The sequence below is a fragment of the Canis aureus genome, chromosome 27 (assembly GCF_053574225.1).
Source record: "Canis aureus isolate CA01 chromosome 27, VMU_Caureus_v.1.0, whole genome shotgun sequence".
NCBI lineage: Eukaryota > Metazoa > Chordata > Mammalia > Carnivora > Canidae > Canis > Canis aureus.
Genome location: NC_135637.1, coordinates 11,673,282 through 11,694,411, shown reverse-complemented (window position 1 = coordinate 11,694,411; position 21,130 = coordinate 11,673,282). Strand labels below are relative to the sequence as shown.

Sequence of the window (21,130 nt, the reverse complement as noted above, 5' to 3'; positions counted from 1 at the left end):
CGATGGCGTCATAACGGGTAACACGTTTGGCTCTCAACCCAACAGGTAAAGACACGACAGCATTTCTGCTTCAAAGCTATTAAATTTTTGCTTCTGCTCAGGTGTCCTGACCGTCCCTGCCTGGGAATCGGATCTGGGGTAATGGGTGACCCAGCAGGCACAGAGATGATGGATTCCTGAAACATGTAGCAACGCAGGGGACAACCTGGGGCATCTGGCCTGGCAGGGAGACAAGCAGGCTGGGAGAGGCAGCCTTAAGTACACCGACCTTTGTCCCTGTTTGCTCTTGGAGAGGGCCGGCCCTGCCAAGCCTGCCCTCCTCTTCTCGGTGTGCGGTGTGTGCCTGGGACTCCTGGCTAATCAAAACGTTCCCGGGAACCTGAGAAGGCCTGACCCTGGTACATGGCAAGCAGAGACCCCTTCAGGCAGCCAAAGGGCACTCCAAAACGTGTTCAAGACATGGCAGATGTGGGGCTCAGAGGTGTGTGCGTGCTCCTGCCCCCACAAGAAATCTCTTCCCTTCTGGCTTTTTCCCAGCTAGAAGGTTTATAATTAATGAGCCATCTACCCCTCTAGAAAACTCTGTCTACTCTGGGACACTGCTTTCTTCAAACCACGAAGAGGCCCAGGGGAGCATAGTATAGGACAGTAGCCCCGAATCTGAGCTCAGCAGGGCTGCCTTCCTCTTACAGAGGGGACGCTCCTGTGTCTGCCCCGCTCACCACCAGTGAACTGGGCCACCCAAGGGACCCAGTTTCTTTCTTCCGGCAAGATTGTCCAGGCCTCTGGTTCCCCAGGGTCAGACATTAGGACGGTACCGCACACACATCTGCTAGGAGAGCTAGGGACACTCTCTGGCCCTTTCGTGGTAAATCCTCCTGCTTCATTATATTATTTTTTCTTTCTTAATTTCCCTAAGTGATGCTCCTGGGGCTCAAGGCAGGAGGAGCCAGAAAGGCGACTTTCCTTGAGAAAAGTCTGAGGATTTTCTCTTTTAAGTGGGAAGTTAGGCCCTGCTTCCCAATCCCCTTCACCTTATGGAGGGCACTGTGCCTGCCATTCCCTTCCAGCTGGCAGGGGAGCCCATGGTCAGAGAGAAGCATCCTTCTCTTTCACAAATAAACAAATCCAATCCATGTGCTAGAGGACTTAGGGTATATTAATAGCCAGATATTTTGTTTTCCTATTCTGGTGCTTATCCCCTTCCACTAGTAGGAAAGATAAGAGAACACAAAATGTTCTTCACAAGCCACCCTCTCCCCCTCCCCCAGGGACAGGCAAGCCAGGGGCCGCAAACTCTTCTGTTTAAAGCCATTGCTGATGTACGAACTCTGAGAAAATAGACTTAAAAGTTTATATTCGGTCTCTCTTGGCTACTGTTGCTGCTCAGCAAAGAAACTCTATATTGTTTAAACCCTCCAGGCAAACGGGTTGCAAGGCAACCTTTAAACAATAGAAAATACCCCAAACTAAAAATAAAGGTCTTGAGGGATGGAAAGCATGGTGGTGCTCTGGTGAAGTGATGCCAACATCGAGGTGAAGGAAAATGTCAACGAGCTGCGCAGACAGGATGTCAACCCCTTTGCCCACCTTCACCCTTTCTGATCAAGCTTCTTATGATCAGACATATTGGGTCCCTCTTTTTATTCCCAGACTCTTCATTCTCTTCATGGTCATGGACACTTTTGATGGCGAGGGGAGGGCTCACCAGGCCAGTGATGTCGGGCTGCCTCCTTTCCTAAAGAAGGTTCCACAGACTCTAATCAATGTGCCTCCCCACTGGCTCCTGGCCCCAAGATCCTGAGAAACCCAGGAAAGGAGAGGGTGGGGCCCGACTTCATCACCAGGGTCCCTGGCAGGTGGAAGGCAGGAGGGTGAGCTAGAGAGCAGTGTGACAGAAGCTGGGCCGGCCTGCCCAGAAGACAGAGAAGGCACCATGAGTCAAGGAGCACCGTGGCCTCCAGAGGCTGGGATAGGCACCACATTGGATTCTCTCCCCTGGAGCCTCCAGAAGGAGCACAGCCTTGCTGACTTCTGACCTCCTGAAATTAAGAAAATACATTGGTGTTGTTTTGAGTTTGTGGTAATTTGTCACAGCAATAATAAGAAGCTGAGACAGCAGCTGAGAGCCTGAGGCTCTTTCACAAGAACGAGAAGCCTACGGTTGCTTTGGGTCACCATACTCCATCTACTCATCTAGAACCACAGGCCATGACTGGCAGACCATGGTGTTTCCCTCTGCACGTACTTTACCATGGACTAGCAGGCCATCAGAGGGCGCTGAATTAGCTGGGCTGATTACTCGAACAATCAAAAGAACACAAATCAGTAAAAAGGCTGTTCCTTTTATTCACCCACTGACAAGGCAGGCTGATCCATGTATTACCCCATAGAAAAGCTTTGAGCAACTGGGACACTATTTTCTACCGTCACCTGTGGCCCTGCCTCAACCAGCGTCACTCAAAGAGACATCAGATCAGAAAGGAAAACTGGAAGAAAGGGGAAAAAAGCACCTCTATCCTCAACTTGAGGTTGTTGGCTAGAAACAACCAAAGAGGCTCCTGGACTTGTGTCTGGAAGGAGATACTTGAGATACCTCAAGGCTCTTTCATGAGCAGGTTTGCTTTTTTTCTTTTTCAGTCTTACTCTCTGATTAAATGTCTTCTAAGGGCTTGCATAAGAGAGCCCAGGACACCCTACCTCAACAACAGCAACGAGAGAGAGAGAGAGAAAGAGAGAGAGAGAGAGAGAGAGGATTTCCCTGATTTCTTGACTCCTAGAAGCATAAGCACTTGTGACTTATCTTGTGACATTTCTATGAAGCAAGAGCCTTCAGTCCTGTTTTATAATTTGGGACCCTGAATTACAGAGAGGGCAAGCAACATGGACACAATTACACAGCAAGTCAGAGCGATTGACCCAGAGCATAGGTCTCCTGACCCTCGATCCACACTCCTGACCCTCCATCCACACTGCGTTCCCGTGTGGTCTCAGGCCCTGGCTAACCAGGTCAGTAGGGTGTGGCCTCTGGGTAGGTGGTCTCAGTGGAATGCGAGATATAAGACCATTAAACCTGTCATCACAAGGCAACCAACTGACACCCCAGTTGGAAGATTTTCCAGACCAGAGCTTTGAATTGCTCTGTGTGTCTGGGTTGTATGTGTGTGTGAGTTTGGAAGGTAGTCACGGGTGCAGAACAACTGCCAGGTCAAGGTATTTGCAATCTACCCTGCATAAGTAAACCCAGCAAGAGCTTTTTTTTTTTTTTTTTTTTTTCTAGCATCAGTACAAATCTTTTCCTAGCTTCTCTCTCATTCATCCTTCCTCTTCTCTCTCCCTCTACTGTTCTTCTGAGACAGCATGGAATCTAACTTCAGGGGCAAAGCTAATAGATTCCCCCAAGCTCACTGCAAGGGGACTAAGCTGGCTTATACCAACAGGTGTTGAGGCTTCAGGGCCAGAACTCTGGAAGCCCACAGCTCTGCGAGAACGCCCACAAGCACAGCACACTCTACCACGTCTACTGCCCTTTCACACGTGGGGGCTCTGCACAACCACCCTCATTTCATGACACCCACTTTTTGTGATTCTCAAAGATTTTGAAAGGGTGCCACCCTCCTTTTTTTAAGACATTAAAAAAAAAAAGGAGAATGGAGTGATTTGGTTTCAGCATTTTAAAAGTGTAATGGACTCCTAATGAGGTTGTCCTGTAAAAGTGGATGTAGGTATTAAGCTGATCTTGCTGGGTGCCCTCCCCAGGGGTCCAGAGAGGGCAGAGCCACAACATGGACCCTTAGAGGCAGAAAACAGCAGCTGACAAAGGCAAATAAAGTCAAACGACCCTCAAAATCTGAATGGAGGGTGCTTGCTTTGGCAGCACACATACTAAAATTGAAATGATTGAGAGAAAGTCAGTGTGGCCCCTTTGCAAGGATGACATGCAAATTCACAAAGCATTTCATGTTTGGAAAAAAAATCAGGTTGGAAGCAGGGGACAAAACAACACCATGGGCATCCAAAGATTTCAGGATGAGTGAAAGGAAGGACTGGTGGAACATGGCACTTGGGAAGATGTGGTTAGTGCTCTTTGTGGGCTCAGGCTGGGGTTTCGTTGGCCATGCCTCAACCTGATAGTATTCCTAAACTAGAAGGAACCAATACCCCCAAGTCCCTTTGCCTTGTGCTGGAGATGTGTAAACACACAGGCATGGCAGGATGGAGAAATGGGTCTTACTGGTGAGGAGAAGTGGGAAGAGAAGACAGAGGCCCAGGGCAAAGGATAAGGTAAGAGAGGCCCCCCGGTTAACTTCTGAGAAGAAATCTACTGGGAATCCAACAGTAATAAGGTGCACCACTTAAAGGGAGACACGTCATAAGAGATATGTAGCTGGGGTGACTGTGAATTTCCAGATAGGGGCTGACCTCTACCCACCCTTCTGGACTCCTTGCACCAGGAGCTGGGACCTCCCCACCATGGACAACTCAAAGAAGCTGCACTCACTGAGAGACCCTCTACTTAGACTCCATCACGTGTACCAACAAACAGAGGGACGGCCTGCAGGGGACTGACAAAAGGAGACCCCTCCACAACATAAATTTGATGATATTTATACAGCATTATGCAGGCAAGGGCAGGGACATGGTCTTCTGGTCAGCTTCCCAGCCACTGCAGAGCTGTACGTACATACTTGGAAGCAAAAACATCTCAGGCCTCTGCAGCTACTTTCTTGGCTCTCTGTAAGAGCTGATGATTACCATGGGTGTCTTCAATCTTTTGATAACAAGACAAGAGGTGGGGATCCCTGGGTAGCTCAGCAGTTTAGCGCCTGCCTTCGGCCCAGGTCTTGATCCTGGGGACCCCAGATTGAATCTCGCATTGGGCACCCTGCATGGAGCCTGCTTTTCCCTCTGCCTGTGTTTCTGTCTCTCTCTCTCTGTCTCTCATGAATAAATAAAATCTTAAAAGAAAAGAAAAGAAACGAGGTATCTTAGGGGATAGATAGAAACATTCCAGGTTCTGGGACCTGGTTTCTAGATCTGCAAGACATTTTATTTATTTATTTATTTATTTATTTATTTATTTATTTATTTATTTAATTTTATTTTTTAAAAAGATTTATTTATTTACTTATTCATGAGAGACACATGGAAAGAGGCAGAGACACAGCCAGAGGGAGAAGCAGGCTCCCTGTGGGAACCCCGACGTGGGACTCAATCCCAGGATCCCAGAATCACAACCTGAGCCAAAGGGAGACACTCAACCAATGAGCCACCCAGGTGTCCCTGCAAGACATTTTAATAGTAGTAATATATGCACAACATAAAAATCTACCATTTTAACTATTTTTAAGTGTAAGTTCATTTGCACTGTTGGGCAACTATCACTACCATCAAAGCTCTGCAAAAAAATTTTTTAAAGATTTATTTATTTATTTATTTATTAGAGACAGAGAGAGGGACAGGCAGAGGGAGAAGCAGGCTCCATGCAGGGAGCCCGATGTGGGACTCAATCCCTGGACTCCAGGATCATGCCCTGGGCCAAAGGCAGGCTCTAAACCACTGAGCCACCCAGGGATCCCCAACCCAAATCCTTTTGAGCTGGAAGAGCTGGAAATCGCTACAGTGGAGTAGCAGTAGTAAAGTCTCCTGTGTGCCATAGTGACTTTTTTTTTAAGATTTTATTTATTTATTCATGAGAGACACACACACACACAGAGGCAGAGACACAGGCAGAGGGAGAAGTAGGCTCCATGTAGAGAGCCCGATGCGGAACTCGATCCCAGGACCCTGGGATCACGTCCTGAGCCAAAGGCAGATGTTCAACCGCTGAGCCACCCAGGCATCCCTCCATAGTGACTTTCCATTCTCCATTCCATTTTGGTTTCAGGCTCCACTGTCCCTACCACCTAGCAATAATTTCTGGGCCCATCCAAATCTGAACCAGCTTCATGAATGCCTGTTTCCAAAGTTCCCCTCCTCCAAACCTACTCATCCCTTCTGGTTTCCCTGGATGATTGCATATTTAATATTTACATGAAAAGGAAGAATTGAAAGGTTGAGGGGGAAGGTTTTCAACCTTGATGTAGGCAGTTCCATAAATGGTAAGCCTTCCAGAGGATGACAAGATGGGGAAATCTCTCTGGTCTGGAGCACCTAGGAAGCTGTAAGAAAATAACTTGAGATGAACTGTTAGGGGGAACCCAAGAGAGCATAGAGGGATGAAAAAACAGATGGGAAGGGTGATGAGCCCTACATGCTCTTGATGCTCACATCTTTATTTCTTTTTATCTCCAGCTCTGACCAATCCTTGGAACACATGTAGTTCCTACATGTAGATCCCACTGTACATACAGCTCCTCTTGTGTGTCCAACAGGCACCACAAACTTCATCTAGACAAAGCAGAATTTTTCATTTGACCCACCTAAACCTAAATCTCCTTCTCTCTTATCTTTCCTAACCCAGTACATGACAAAAATCTGAAAGTCATCTTTTCAGAATGGCTGAAACAATCCTGAAAAAGATGAACAAAGAAGACTCAAAGTTCTTGATTTCAAAACTCACCCTATAAGTCAAAGTAATCAAAACCATGTGGTACTGGCATAAGGATATATCTAGATAGATCCATGGAATAGAATTGAAAATACAGAAATAAACTGTCACAATTATGGTTGATTTTCATCAAGGGTGCTAAGACAATTCAATGAGGGGCGGCGTAGGGAATGAAGGGTCTTCCATCAAATTGTGCTGGGACAAATGGGTGCACACATGCAGAATACTGAGGCTGGATCTGTTCCTTACATCATATATAACAATTAACCAAAAATGAATCATAGGCCTAAATATAAAAGCTGAAACTACTAAAGGCTCTTAGAACAAAACAGGTGTAAATCTCTGTGCCTTTTAAAAAAAGTTTATTTGCTTTTTTTAAGTAATCTCTACACCCAGTGTGGGGCTTGGATTTACAACACCAAGATCAAGAGTCACATGCTAAAAAAAAAGAGTCACATGCTCTGCCAACTGGGCCAGTCACACACTCCAATCTTTGTGCCTTTTGGTGAGGCAAAACCTTCTTAGATTTAACACCAAAAATACAAATGTCAAAAGAAGAAATAGATAATTGGATTTCATTGAAATTAAGACAAGTCCTTCAAAGGACACCATCAAGAAAGTGAAAAAAGGCAACTTACAAAATAGGAGAAAATATTTGTAAGTCATATATCTGACAAGGGACTTGTAATCAGAATACACAAATGACTCTTGCAACTCAACAATAACAAGACAACCCAATTTTAAAAATGGACAAAGGATCTGAATAAACATTTATCCAAAGAAGATATGGCCAATAAACACAGGAAAATTAGCCACCAGAGAAATGCCAACAAAACCGCAATAAGATAATACTTCACACTTACTGGGTTGACTATAATAAAAAGATGAGCAATAACAACATCCTCTTCTCCAGCATCCTTGATGAGGATGTGGAGAAATTGGAACCTCCATGCTTTTCTGGTATAAAATGATGCAGTTTTGAAAAAGTTGCTCAGTTCCACAAAAAGTTAAACATAGAGTTGTCATGTGACTCAGCAGTTCTACTCCAAAGTACATGCCCAAGAGAGCTGAAAACATGTTTATACAAAAGCTTGTATATGAATGTTTACAATAATATTGTTCATAAGAACCAAAAAGTAGAAATAACCCAAATGCCCATCAACTAATGAATGGATAAGCAAAAAGTAGTGTATCTGTACAATGGAGTATTATTCAGTAATAAAAAGGAATGAAGCATGAAGTAAGTTCTGACACATGCTACAAAATGAATGACAAGGTTCTTGAGGGTATCATGCCAAATGAAACAAACCAGTCATAGAAGTACAAATATTGTATAATTCCATGTACATGAGGTACCTGGAGTAGTCAAATTCACAGAGACAAAGTAGAATCATGGTTGCCAGAAGCTGAGAAAAAGGGAGAATGGGAAACTCTTGTTTAATGGGAACAGAGTTTAGTTTTACAAGATGAAGAGAGTTCTGGAGATTAGTTGTTCAACGATACTGTACTTAAAATACTGAAATGTACACGTAAAATGATAAAGATGGTAAATTTTATATGTATTTTTCCACAATTAAAAAAAGGGGGATAAAGTAATGATACATTCTATAACATGGATGACCTTGAAAACATCATGCTAAAAAGCCAGACCACATGTTGTACGGTTCCATTTATATGAAATTTCAGAATAGGCAAATCTATAGAGTATATTAGTGGTTGCTGGGGACTGCTGGGGAAGTGGGGAGTGACTGCTAGTGGGTACAGGCTTTCCTTTGGGGGTCATAAAATGTTCTCAAAGTGAATGTGAATATACTAAAAATCATTGGATTTTTAAATCATGAATTGTATGGTATGTAAATTATAGCTCAACAAAGCTGTTAAAATACTAAGGTAGGAAGACTGAAAATGAATGAGCTCTGCTTCTTTTTAATAAAATCTTTCTCCCATTGGGTTCTGTGACCTAACAGTATCTACTGTTGGCGATTGCATTCTCTTAACAAACTGTGGAACGTGAGAATGTCGCTATGACAGAATAGGAGAGAAGGGTTATTCACAAACAGGAACACAGCAAACTCAATCTGAAGAAGCTGGAGAGAATGTCTGCAGGCTTGAAGGAAAAAAGTAATCCAGCAGCAGAGATAGATTAAGAGGTGCTTTAAAAAAAGTTGTAATAGGTCTAGTGCATTTCTAGAAAAAACAAAACAACTAAAAACATTCAATACAAAGGGCTTGCAAAAAGGTCTTTAGAGTCTTGACTGCTAATTTAGCATCAAATAGTTTTTCTCATTCTGAGGAAATCCTACAGTGTATAATCACTATATAACTTCCTCCGATTTCTTGACAGGAAAATTTGGAAGGTCAGATGTGTATATTGCCTTGCTTCTCATCATTCTGCATTTGGTCATGCTCTGGAACATTAAAACAGACAATGCAATGATTTTTTAAAAATATTTTATTTATTTACTCATGAAAGAGAGAGAGAGAGAGAGAGGCACAGACACAGGCAGAGGGAGAAGCAGGCTCCATGCAGGGAGCCCGATGTGGGACTCGATTCCGGGTCTCCAGGATCACACCCTGGGCTGAAGGCGGCGCTAAACCGCTGAGCCACCTGGGCTGCCCTGCAATGATGTTTAAAGATAGAATAGACTGTACCATAAAAATGATATTTAAAAGGACAGTGTTCAGTCTTGAAGGAAATCCTGTCACATGCTACAGTGTGGATGAGGACATCGTGATCAGTGAAATAAACCAGTCACAAAAAGATAAATACTCTATGATTCCACTTATATGAGGAACCTAGAATAGTCAAACTCAAAAACAGACAGTGGAATGGTGGTTGCCAGGGGAAAGGGGATGGAGAGTTGTTTAATGGATATAGAGTTTCAGTTTTGCAACATGAAAACATTATGGAGGTCTACTGCACATTAGTGTGAATATACTTAACACTATGGAACACTTAAAGATGGTTAATATGGTAGATTTTAAGTTATGTGTTTTTATCACAATTAAAAATATTTTTTAAAAAGATTTTATTTATATATTCATGAGAGACAGAGAGAGAGGGGGGCAGAGACATAGGCAGAGGGAGAAGCAGGCTCTCCATAGGGAGCCTAATGTGGGACTCGATCCCGGAGCCCAAGGCAGACGCTCAACCACTGAGCCACTCAAGTGTCCCTAAAAACTTTTTAAAAGAGACTGTTGAGTTAAAAACCGTAATAAAAAGTTCATTTTTATTCTGCTATTAAAGAATGACTGACAAGGAAAGAATTTTCGAATTTGATAAAGGAACTTGCTGGCCGTGTTTATCTTTACTTTCTACTTCTGCTAGAGTAATGAAAACAGATCACTTCGTTTAATTTTACTATAATTGTGATTATTTTTACTTCCTGGTTCCTCCCTGATTATGCAATGCTTTTGGTTACAAATATATAAAAAAGGAAAGTTTATGTTCTAGTCTTTTATTTTTATGGCATTTCATTAAAGAGGACTGGACTGAGAAATATTTCTATTTATATAAAGTTTTTATTAAAACTTATTTCTAAATAAATTGGAATTTTAGGGCCAGGGTCATTAGTTATCTTCACTAAGGGCTATGAGCTGATGCTATTTTATATTTCCAAGTTTATTCTTATTTTAACTGGTTTTACAACACACTAACTTCTTTGAACAAACTTAAAAGGCCACAGAATCTATCTTGAGTAAATTACAATCTTCCACAGGATTTTTTCTTTATATTAACTCCTAAATGTAATCATTGCTTGGAACTGCCTCTGACAGTTTGATACAAGATAAGCCATAAAGGACAGGCGTTCATTTACAATCATGTACAATAGGTCAACTCTGAGAATAGCTACTAACTATTCTAAACCTATACCATGTGCCTTCCTGAGTTATCATCTCTGCTTTTAAACAGTCATCACACATACTTCCTCTGACAGCTTCAAAGAATTATACATACATTATTTTATCCTTTAAAAGGAAGAAGAAAGTTAGAAGACTCAAAGTTCTTGATTTGAAAACTCACCCCCATAAGTCAAAGTAATCAAGACAGTGTGGTACTGGCATAAGGATATATCTAGACAGATCCATGGAATAGAATTGAAAATACAGAAATAAACTGTCACAATTATGGTTAATTGATTTTCATCAAGGGTGCTAAGACAATTCAGTGAGGGGCGGGGTAGGGAATGAAGGGTCTTTCAACAAATTGTGCTGGGACAAATAGGCGCACCCATGCAGAATACTGAGGTTGGATCTCTTCCATACATCAAAAATGAATTATAGGCTTAAATATAAGAGCTACTAAAGGCTCTTAGAAGAAAACAGGAGTTTTCTCTGTGCCTTTTTTTTTTTTTTAAAGATTTTATTTATTTACTCATGAGAGACAGAGAGAGAGGCAGAGACAGAGGCAGAGGGAGAAGCAGGCTCCATGCAGGAAGCCGGATGTGGGACTCGATCCCGGGACTGTGGGATCACGCCCTGAGCTGAAGGCAGATGCTCAACCGCTGAGCCACCCAGGTGTTCCAAAGTTTGTGTTTTTTAAGTAATCTCTACACCCAATGTGGGGTTCAAACTCATGATCCTGAGATCAGGAGTCATATGCTCCGAGACAGAAACTGAAGTCCAAAGCAATTAAGTGATTTAGTCAAGGTCACATTCCTTCACTTCCATTCATTCATTCTTCACTGATCAAAGTTGCCTTGGTCTGTGAACAGAATCTACCCTGCACTCCATGCTCTTCCAGTCCAAAGAAGAACCAGGTAAGGAAACATAGGATTACCATACAGGACTTGTGTCTTTGAATGGCTGACCCTGTACGCTAATCATTTTACTGTTCCCTAGATTTCCAGCATTCTTTCTGCATGCTCCTATCTTGGCTCACTAATCTCATATCCTTTTGTGTGAAAATGAGAGAGAATAGTGACTATAAATGTGGGCACATACATAAACATGTATTATAAAATGTGTGTTTGTTTTTTAAGGTACAGGATTCTTCTATATTCCATGCCATTAAAGGATTGTAGAGGTCCAACTACTTTACTGAGAGACCTGTTGGCTCCCAGGAAATCTCATCCAGTTTGAGCCCTAGTAGTGACAGTACAGTGTCAAGGAAAGAATGCTAATGATTTTTCCACTAGCTGATCCCAAAAGCTTGGTACAGGGGAGCTCAGTCCACTGAATATTTATATAGCACCTTGATTAAAAGAGCTCAAAGCAATATTCTGAGTAGCAGAATTATAACCTCCTTTTGTAAGCTTCGTATTTTAAATATAAAAATAAGCTCCTCTACCACCAACGCTCATTATTTGCTAACAAAACAAAACACAAGATGGGGCAGCCCAGGTGGCTCAGCGGTTTAGCACTGCCTTAAGCCCAGGGCGTGATCCTGGAGTCCCGGGATCAAGTCCCATGTCGGGCTCCCCACATGGAGCCTGCTTCTCCCTCTGCCTGTGTCTCTGCCTCTCTCTCTCTCTCTGTGTGTGTGTCTCTCATGAATAAATAAATAAAATCTTAAAAAAAAACACAAAATAAATTTCATAGAAAGATCAAAAGTAAAATTGTAAATGGTGCTAATCTCTGGGTGGTGAGATTATGTGATTTTAATTATTCAAAATTTCTACAATTAAAATTATGGACTTTTCAATTAGAAAAAATATCACATAGGGATCCCTGGGTGGCGCAGCGGTTTAGCGCCTGCCTTTGGCCCAGGGCGCGATCCTGGAGACCCGGAATCGAATCCCACGTCAGGCTCCCAGTGCATGGAGCCTGCTTCTCTCTCTCTGCCTGTGTCTCTGCCTCTCTCTCTCTCTCTCTCTCTGTGTGACTATCATAAATAAATAAAAATTAAAAAAAAGAAAAGAAAAAATATCACATAATCAATCAAAAATAAGCCATAAAAACTCAATCTCATTCATAATTTCAAAAATACAAAATAAAATAATTCATTATACCTATCATACTGACAAAGATGTTATGAAGCTAGTACACCTAGCTTAGGCAAAGGAATGGCAAACTAGGCTCTGTCATACACAACTGATGGGATTGCAAATTATTACCAGCTTTTTGAACAGTAATTTGGCAATATCTATGAAAATTTTAAATGCACATACCTCTGAATATAATAATGCTACTTCTATGGTTTCTTTTTCCTCTGACAGATATACTTGCATAAGAGTGCAAAGACTTCAGTGCAGAAAGCAAGTTGCAGAACAGTGAATATAACCTCCTTTGTGTACCATTTTAAAAGGCTGTAAATACACACAAGCACTTATGTATATAATGAAAACATCTGGAGGAATATTCCAGAAGCTAACTTTGGAAATGCCTCAGAGAAGTAGGAAGACTGAGGTTGTTGAGGGCTTTTTGTTTTTTTAAACTAATATTGTTTGATATTATTTGACTTGTTACTATATTTTTATATTTTTATTTAAAAAGATTTTACTTATTTATTCATGAGACACACACACACACACACACACACACACACACAGAGAGAGGCAGAGACACAGGCAGAGGGAGAAATAGGCTCCGTGCAGGGAACCCCACATGGGACTCGATCCTGGGTCCCCAGGATCATGTCCTGGGCCATCTGAGCTGCCCTATATTTTTATTTTTAGCAGTTTTATTGGGGCATAATTCACATACCCCACAATTCACCAATTTTTTTAAGATTTCATTTATTCATGACACACACACACACACACACACACACACAGAGGCAGAGACACAGGCAGAGGGAGAAGCAGGCTCCATGCAGGAAGCCGATGCAGGACTCGATCCCAGGACCCAGGATCATGCCCTGGGCCAAAGGCAGGTGCTAAACTTCTGAGCCGGGATCCCTGGGTGGCGCAGCGGTTTGGCGCCTGCCTTTGGCCCAGGGCGCGATCCTGGAGATCCGGGATCGAATCCCACATCGGGCTCCCGGTGCATGGAGCCTGCTTCTCCCTCTGCCTATGTCTCTGCCTCTCTCTCTTTCTCTCTCTGTGACTATCATAAATAAATAAAAATTTAAAAAAAATAAACCTCTGAGCCAACCATGGATCCCACAATTCACCAATTTAAAGTGGTTTTTAGTGCATTCACACATTCAGTGTTTCCTAATATAGAGCTGTAGCATCATCACAGAGTTGTACCATCATCAGTGTACACAGATGATTAATTATAAGTTGTACACCTGAAACTCATATAATGTTATATATCAAATTTGCCTCAATAAAAAAAAAATTGGAAGATGCTCCAAAAGTGAACTTATTAGTGGCAAGAAAATATGTGAGATATAATGAGAGAAAGTTTAAATAGTAATGGAATGATACATAAACAAGGAGAAAAAAATATGAGAACAAAAAAAGTTGGAGAGGATCATGGACAGAAAAAACAAATGATGCTAAAATGAGTTTGAACCAGGGACATATTCGATCTGCCTTCATTAAACAAACACATCTGGATTTTGTAACAAAAAGATCAAGGTAAGATATTTGGGCATGATAAGAACAAAAGAAACTCTTGATTTGATGGTACTGCAAATATTTGGATAAACCAGAATCTATATAAATCTGCAGGCAGCTGGATATGAATTCCATCTATGGAAGACACAGATAAAAAGGGTTTAGAGAAATGCATTCACTTTGTAGTTGCTAGAAATCTCTCCTGTCCTAGGAAAGTTGACAGCGAGATACTAATTCCCAAGCAATGAATACTTAACTAACTGAACATCAATAATGCCCTGATTTGGTTAAGAGTATCTGAGAATATAAGGAGAGCTGGATAGAGGGAAAAGGGTTCCTGACAATCCTGACAAACGTAATCAGCACAAACCATGCAGGAATATTCTTTTTGGCTCAAAGTTTTGTATATGTTTTTATAAAAAGGGAATGAGAAAACATACATTTGGAAGATAATGTTTTATGAAAACATTCAGCAAAACTCACATTTAATCTCTGTATTACTTAAAATAAAACTACTTTTTCTCTGAGACTTTTCTCTCATTAAAATCTTCCTTGAGCACTATAGATCTTGGAAACATTTTGTAGGTATCATCTTATTTTCCTTTTTCATATCATTATACAGCACAGCTCAAAAGTTGTGCAGCTGGGAGTTGTCTTTGGCACCAGTAGGAGCAAACTTTACTGCTTATCTTATAAAATCTATTAGTTTGGCTACTATTAACTCTTGTTTCCTTAATTGTGCCGTGACTGCAGCAATTACTCTAGTTCAACGTGAGTAAAATAATGGAAATGTACACAAGATAGCTATGCCCATGGAAAATCCGTTCTTATAAATGGGTAAATGTCAGATTAAAAATAAAAGTCACCAGTTTTTGAACTTGGAAATTGCAAAGCAAGGCTGGGGCAATAATTTATAACAATTAAAAATTTGAGATCAGACTATTATCTGATGGGATGGATCATCTTTAAAAGAATTTTAGTGGTGATAGTTTTTATAATCTGTTGACTATTCAAAATCACTCATCTTATGGCTAATGGTTGATGTAATTAATCTGATTCCAAATCAAGCAATAAGGAATCCTTGAGAATAAGCTATGCTTTCAAGTATTATAATACAGTATTTTTCTAGTCTGCAGGTGCATGTGTGCATGTGCACATGCCTAACACATTTTACTGGGAATTCATGTACTGTTGCTAACAATGCAATCATCTCTGTAAATACTCTGACTATAACATCTTAGGATATTCTATGAAAATAGAAAATGTTACTATCTCTGGTAATATACCATGAAGGACAATGATCAGACTCTAATTCTTATTTATTTGCTTAAGTAAAGTCACTTCATCAAACAGGTTACCTAAGTCTTGTCCTGTGACTGTGATGACAAATTAAAAATGGAACTGCTTAAACCTCCAAAATATGCATAATGGTAACTGAAAGAACGTCACTGTAATGACAGTTAAAACCATCCATCTTCATGGGCTAAATGTAGATTCAACTGGAAGCTAACCTTGGCTTTCAGGCTTGAGGTTAGGCTAGCAGGACTTGTATTGTCATCTGGACAGGTGGCAATAACCTTAGCCGGGGATGTCAGAGCCTCCCCAGTCTTCTTTTAGATCTTACATCAAGCCACAATGAAACCTGGCTTCAGAACAAATTCTGAATGCCAGAAAGCAAAGGTGAAAGGTTAACCGCTTGTTATTTTTTATTTCTCAAATGCTAAAATATTTTAAAAAGCAAGGACAGCTCAATTTAGATTACAAAAAGGCGCTCTGATGAAAAGCAAATGTGTTTCTAAATGTACTTTGAAATAGATGGTTAGAAAGCTAACATAGAGTTTGTGGTCTAAATATATCATTCTTTTAGAGGCAGAACATATCGCTGGAGGGGGCGGGGATCCTCCATCATAGGACTTATGGCATATAGTAACTAAAATGTTTTTCCATCCTTTGAATTTTCAATGTTGGGAAATATTCAGTAGACCCAGAGAGAAGTCCTACATTGGAAAAGCAGCTGCATCCAAGGTCATCTCTCTTGTTTCCAAATATATCTTGAAACAAATGCAAGAAGGGCACTTTGCTGAGTGTTATCTGGACATATATAGTTTCAATCAAATTCTTCAAGAAGTGTCAGAATAAAAGTTGAACATTTGTTTGACATTGCCAAGTCACTAGCAAGTGGGTCTCGTCAAGCGTGGAGGCTTTCCTTGGTGACTTGGCAATTAACTACAACAAAAAGGAGTTCTTTTTCCTACTCTCAAGAAAAAGAAATCAAGCACAGTTCTACATCAGCTCTGAATTCTTTCTCACATTTTTTAATATAGAGAAAATCATGTAAACTTATAAAAATGCCTCTCAACAGACGTATAACTCTTAAATATACTGTTTCTAAGCCTGATTCCTTGGAATTATCAATTTTTTTTCACACCTCTGAAAATGTTACATGGAACAAAAGAGTGATGGTAGAGAGGGCACAGTGTTGTAACCTGAATCAAAGAATAAAAGGCCGATTTTCTGCATTAGTGTAAAAAAAATCCCCCTAAATGCAAAGAAATAAGTAACTGGCTTATTGCCTCTCCTCTGTCATGAAAAAAAAAACCAAACTTAGTCCATGATAGCAGTCTCCTGGGGGCAGTGATCAGTTTGTCATTCTCTACAATGTAGCAAGTCTCTCATTTCATCAAGTGTCCAAGGAGAAGCAGGGATATTAACAACTCCTGATTATCATACACCATAAGGACATGACTCCCAATTGCACCACCTCAAAACCTTCAACAATTTGGTTTCCATCTCCAAATTAGTCCCAGTTCCCTCTAGTATTGCCTGGCTAGCACTCGAGGGGCATTCCTTTCTCACTTCCTCTTCCTCACGGAATTCTTGCTTCCTCCCTGAGCCACATTCTGCCCTTGTGTCCAGAAGGATTTTAACTTGTACCTGCAGCTCCTTCTCCAGCCTGCCCGAACTGTTCCAGCCCAAAGTGTTTTCTCCTTTTGCCCTTAGGTCTGTTAACTCCTAATCCTATTCCAGAAAGCTGCATTGAAACTTTTAGAGATCCTAAACCCTGAGACAAGTGTAAGGAAGTCTAATAGTTCAGATTTTTATTTTCCCCCCCCCCCAAAGATTTTTATTTCTTTGGGAGAGATTGAGAAAGCACAAGCAGGGGGAGTGAAGGCACAGGGAGGGCAAAAAGCAGACTCCTCACTAAACAGGGAGCCTGATGTAGGACTCGATCCCAGGACCCTGGGATCATGACCTGAAGGCAGACACTTCAGCTGAATGAGCCACCCAGGTGCTCCAGTTATTATTTTTCTAAAGAAAACTTCTTTGATCTCTGAAATATTTTTTTTTGATCCCTGAAATATTAAACACTTTCAGAAAATTCAGTGTGTCTCAGTTTGCCTACTGGATGATCCAGTGCTAAAAACTGCTTCAGTTGTTGGTTACATTTCTCATCTTGATAACTAGACTTCAAGTTCCTGAAAGGGAAGGCTATGCCTTTTCCTGCTTGATGTGCTTGATACGGAGTTGGATGCAGGAAAGGGCCAATGAGCACCTGCTGGTTTCATCCATCTGCGTTCCTCTCACGCTCTTCCATTCACCTGTCCAAATCCTCATCTTTTCAGGCCCCCATCATTCTTCCTTCTTGAATGAGACTTCCTAGGACTCCACTTTGACCCTTTAGTCCTCTTTAGGTCTCTGTTGTGATTGAACTTTGATAGCACCACAGAATTTAGCACTTGATTATTGGGTTCTAATATGTTTGCTGCCGTTCAATGTATTGTTAGTCCTGTTAATGATGGGGCCATGTCTTATACACTTATTGTACCTTTTCAGAGAGTCTAGCTGAGTACCTAGCACAACAAATTACAGAGCTTGGCACATGATAGAAGTTCCTTCCTCTCCCTCATGCACCTGGGTTACTTTCTGAGCCATACTAGATTTCTTGTCATTTCCTGAGCATGCCATGTTCTCAGACACCTTTATGTCTTTCTCCTCTCCCATGACTATCAAAATCTTAACTCATTCTTACAAACCCAGCTGAAGTCCTACCTCTTCCATTAATAGTCTTTCCTCAGTCCCCCATGTCAGATTTAGTTGCTTCTTCCTCTGAGCTCCTTGTTTTTTTTTAAACATAAAAGATCTTTAATTTTTGCTACATAAAAGTAGAGTCTTCTAGACAGTGAGCTCTTTGAAAGTCAAAACAGGTCACATTCACGTTAGATTTTAGCACTGAGCACAATGTCAGGCACACAGAAGATAATAAATATTTGCAAATAAATAAATAAATGAATTTGCAATTTCATTCTTCAATTAATCAAGTAAAATCTTGCTAACTTCTTTGGTTTAGCCTTGGCATTTTCACTGAGGAAGGCAAGAAATGTCTATAAAACAATTCAATGGGGGCGCCGGCATGGCTCAGTCAGTTAAGCATCTATCTGCCTTTGGCTCAGGTCATGATCCCAGGGTCCTGGGATGGAGCCCCATGTGGGGCTCCCTGCTCAGTGGGGAGCCTGTTCCTCTTTCTCACTCTGACCTCTGCTCATGCTCTCTCTCTCAAATGAATAAATAAAATCTTAAAAAAAACAACAGCTCACAATTCAGTGGATTCTGGATTCGACCAAATCAAATAAATTTAGTGGTTTTGCTTAATATTGTATTTCAAATTAAGTATTGTATTCAATTTTTAAGTTCCATTGCAGCATTATTCATAAAATAAAAAACTGGAATCTATCTATATGTCAGCAACAAGACATATATGATTTTAACACTTTTATGGAGATTTAAATTACAACCTATAAAGCTTCCATTTGTTCTATATCTAAAACTATTACTCCTTTCTTTTATGCATTTACTTGACATTCATTTTTAGCATAATTCCCAAATCTGGATGGTAGTTTATTTTCACTCATTTACTAAAGTTTTTTCTTAGGTACATTAAGTGAACAGATTTTTAAAAAAGAATCATAATTTCACACAATTATAGTTCTTTAAATGGACATCAAGCTGCCTGCACATATTCAACCAGTATATACAGGGGTCACACTGTAGTTCATAGAGCAGAGGAGTGAAGAGCATAGGTTTCCAGTCCTGGCTCTGCCCACAGTGATTAGCTGTGTAATACTGTGAAAGCCTATCTGTGCCTGTTTCCTCATCTATTGAATGGATATAATAGTATGTACCTCCTAGGGTTATTGTGAGAGTTACATTAGTTCAGACCCAGAAAGCACTTAGGACAGTATCTGGTCCATATTAAGTGCTCAATAATGATTATAGTTACAAAGCTTCACAGAGTAAAATTGGTTCAATCTTGCTTTGCCTAAATGATATTTAAATTTTTTTCCTCTCTCTGTAAGTTTGATTCATTTTTAGAACCCAGAAACTAATCAGTGCTCTTTAACAATGAAACAGGCTCCCTCGTGAGGAGTGAGCCGCATTGCGGTTACTCCACTGAGGCTGGAAAGTGATTTGCTATAAGCGGTGCAGTACTGATTTCTGCACTGTTGAGAGGATGAAAGAGAGCTCTCAAAGGTCCCAATTTAATAAATGACCACACAAATCATCCTGAGGTTCCTTGCAAGCTCCAAAATTCTATGGCTATTTACCAGGTTACCACGTGCAGTACTAAGCAGCAGCCCTGCCAGGAACTTGCTGCTACACTCTGAACTGAGGTGGAAACCAATACTTTCACTGAAAAACAGAAATCTTTAATTTCCTCCTGTGTTCTGTCTGAAGAGTGAATTTCCATAGCAGTAAACCGAGTTTGGTGACTCAAAGTCTCTCAGTAATCCTAGAGAGGAAATTGTGAAATTAACTGTTTGCAGAGAAAGTACTTCCACTTTGCCAAAAGAGGGAGCATGGGAGCAGAAAGCATATGTTTGTCCAAGTCTTTTAAAAAATACTTGCTTGGATTCTGTGTTTTAGTTTTTTATTTCTTTTGCAAGGATGGGATGGGACTGAATGACTGTTACAGCCAACTTTCTCTTTTTTGTATTGTCTTAAGATGGGAGAGTCAAAGATCAAAAATATACAGATAACTTTGGATGGTCTCTATCCGTCCTGGACAAAATGCTCACCTCATGCCGGGCTGCCATATACTAAACAGCTCTAATTAAACTGTTCTCATTAAAAGGAAAGGGAAAAGGAGCTGAGCCAGTAGCTCCTTCTGGATAGAGAAGCAATTTTATATTTAATAAAAGTGCAACTTAAAAAAAAATCTCCTGGCTGCCACAGATTGTTTAAAAAAGGATTTATTATATATACAATCTAGATCTTACTTTCACTACAACAATGGATAAGTTATTGAAATAACTAAGTTTAATGGAAGTTAATCATCAGGTTGCTTACTTACCCACTCTCTAGGGCTAAACACTCCTTCATGCCAAACAAGAGGAATGATGTAAGTGCCTAGAATCGTTTGTAGAAACAAACCTTTGATTCATATTCATTAGTCACTAATGTAGGATAAATGCCTGTGTATGACAAGGAGATTTCTATAAGACACACATCTCCATAGGAAGTCATTTTTCAATACAAATTGGATTTTGCCTTTGTAAAGGCAGCTTTGTCAAGTTATTCATTTGTGCATATTTTCAAATTCAATTCAGAAGAATTCACTATATTTACACATTTTTAGTTTAAGCAATATATTCATTGTACTCCAATTACCAAAAGGTGCTCTTATCATGTTAGCTTAAAAGTTAAGAAATAATCAAACTTGAAAAATGCACAGAGCTTAAAATTTTCCAGAAAATTTATATATATTATATAAATAAGGCAGAGTGATACATTTGGATTTGATATAGTTTAATGAAATGGCATATTTTATTATTGCTGCCCATTGAAATTAAGCAAAATGATAAAAAGTATTAATCTAAAGAAGGTTAAGTGTTCTGTAACTTCCTGAGATCTGGTTTGATTTCCACAAGCCTTTTTTTTTTTTAATTTTTTATTCATTTATGATAGTTACAGAGAGAGAGAGAGAGAGAAAGAGAGAGAGAGGCAGAGAGAGAAGCAGGCTCCATGCACCGGGAGCCTGATGTGGGATTCGATCCCGGATCTCCCAGGATCGCGCCCTGGGCCAAAGGCAGGCGCCAAACCGCTGCGCCACCCAGGGATCCCTCCACAAGCCTTTAAA

General features: G+C 40.6%; 1 protein-coding gene and 1 non-coding gene across 5 annotated transcripts in view; one reads left to right on the top strand and one right to left on the bottom strand.

Annotated features, from left to right (window-relative positions):
• Positions 1-1,141: 1,141 nt before the first annotated feature.
• The window catches only part of IFT81 (intraflagellar transport 81), a 112,802-nt gene continuing 92,813 nt past the window's right edge, over positions 1,142-21,130 (bottom strand). For 3 of the 4 annotated variants that reach the window (XM_077875558.1, XM_077875560.1, XM_077875559.1), the window contains exon 20: positions 1,142-2,042. In XM_077875558.1, the coding sequence (XP_077731684.1) occupies positions 1,764-2,042 (279 nt within the window). In that variant the 3' untranslated portion in view covers positions 1,142-1,763. Of the gene's footprint in view, positions 2,043-20,432; positions 20,466-21,130 lie in introns of those variants that run through there. The other variant, XM_077875567.1, reaches the window with a different exon arrangement.
• On the top strand, positions 3,862-3,968 carry LOC144300088 (U6 spliceosomal RNA). Its single transcript, XR_013366729.1, has one exon. It is a non-coding gene; the product is annotated as a U6 spliceosomal RNA (small nuclear RNA).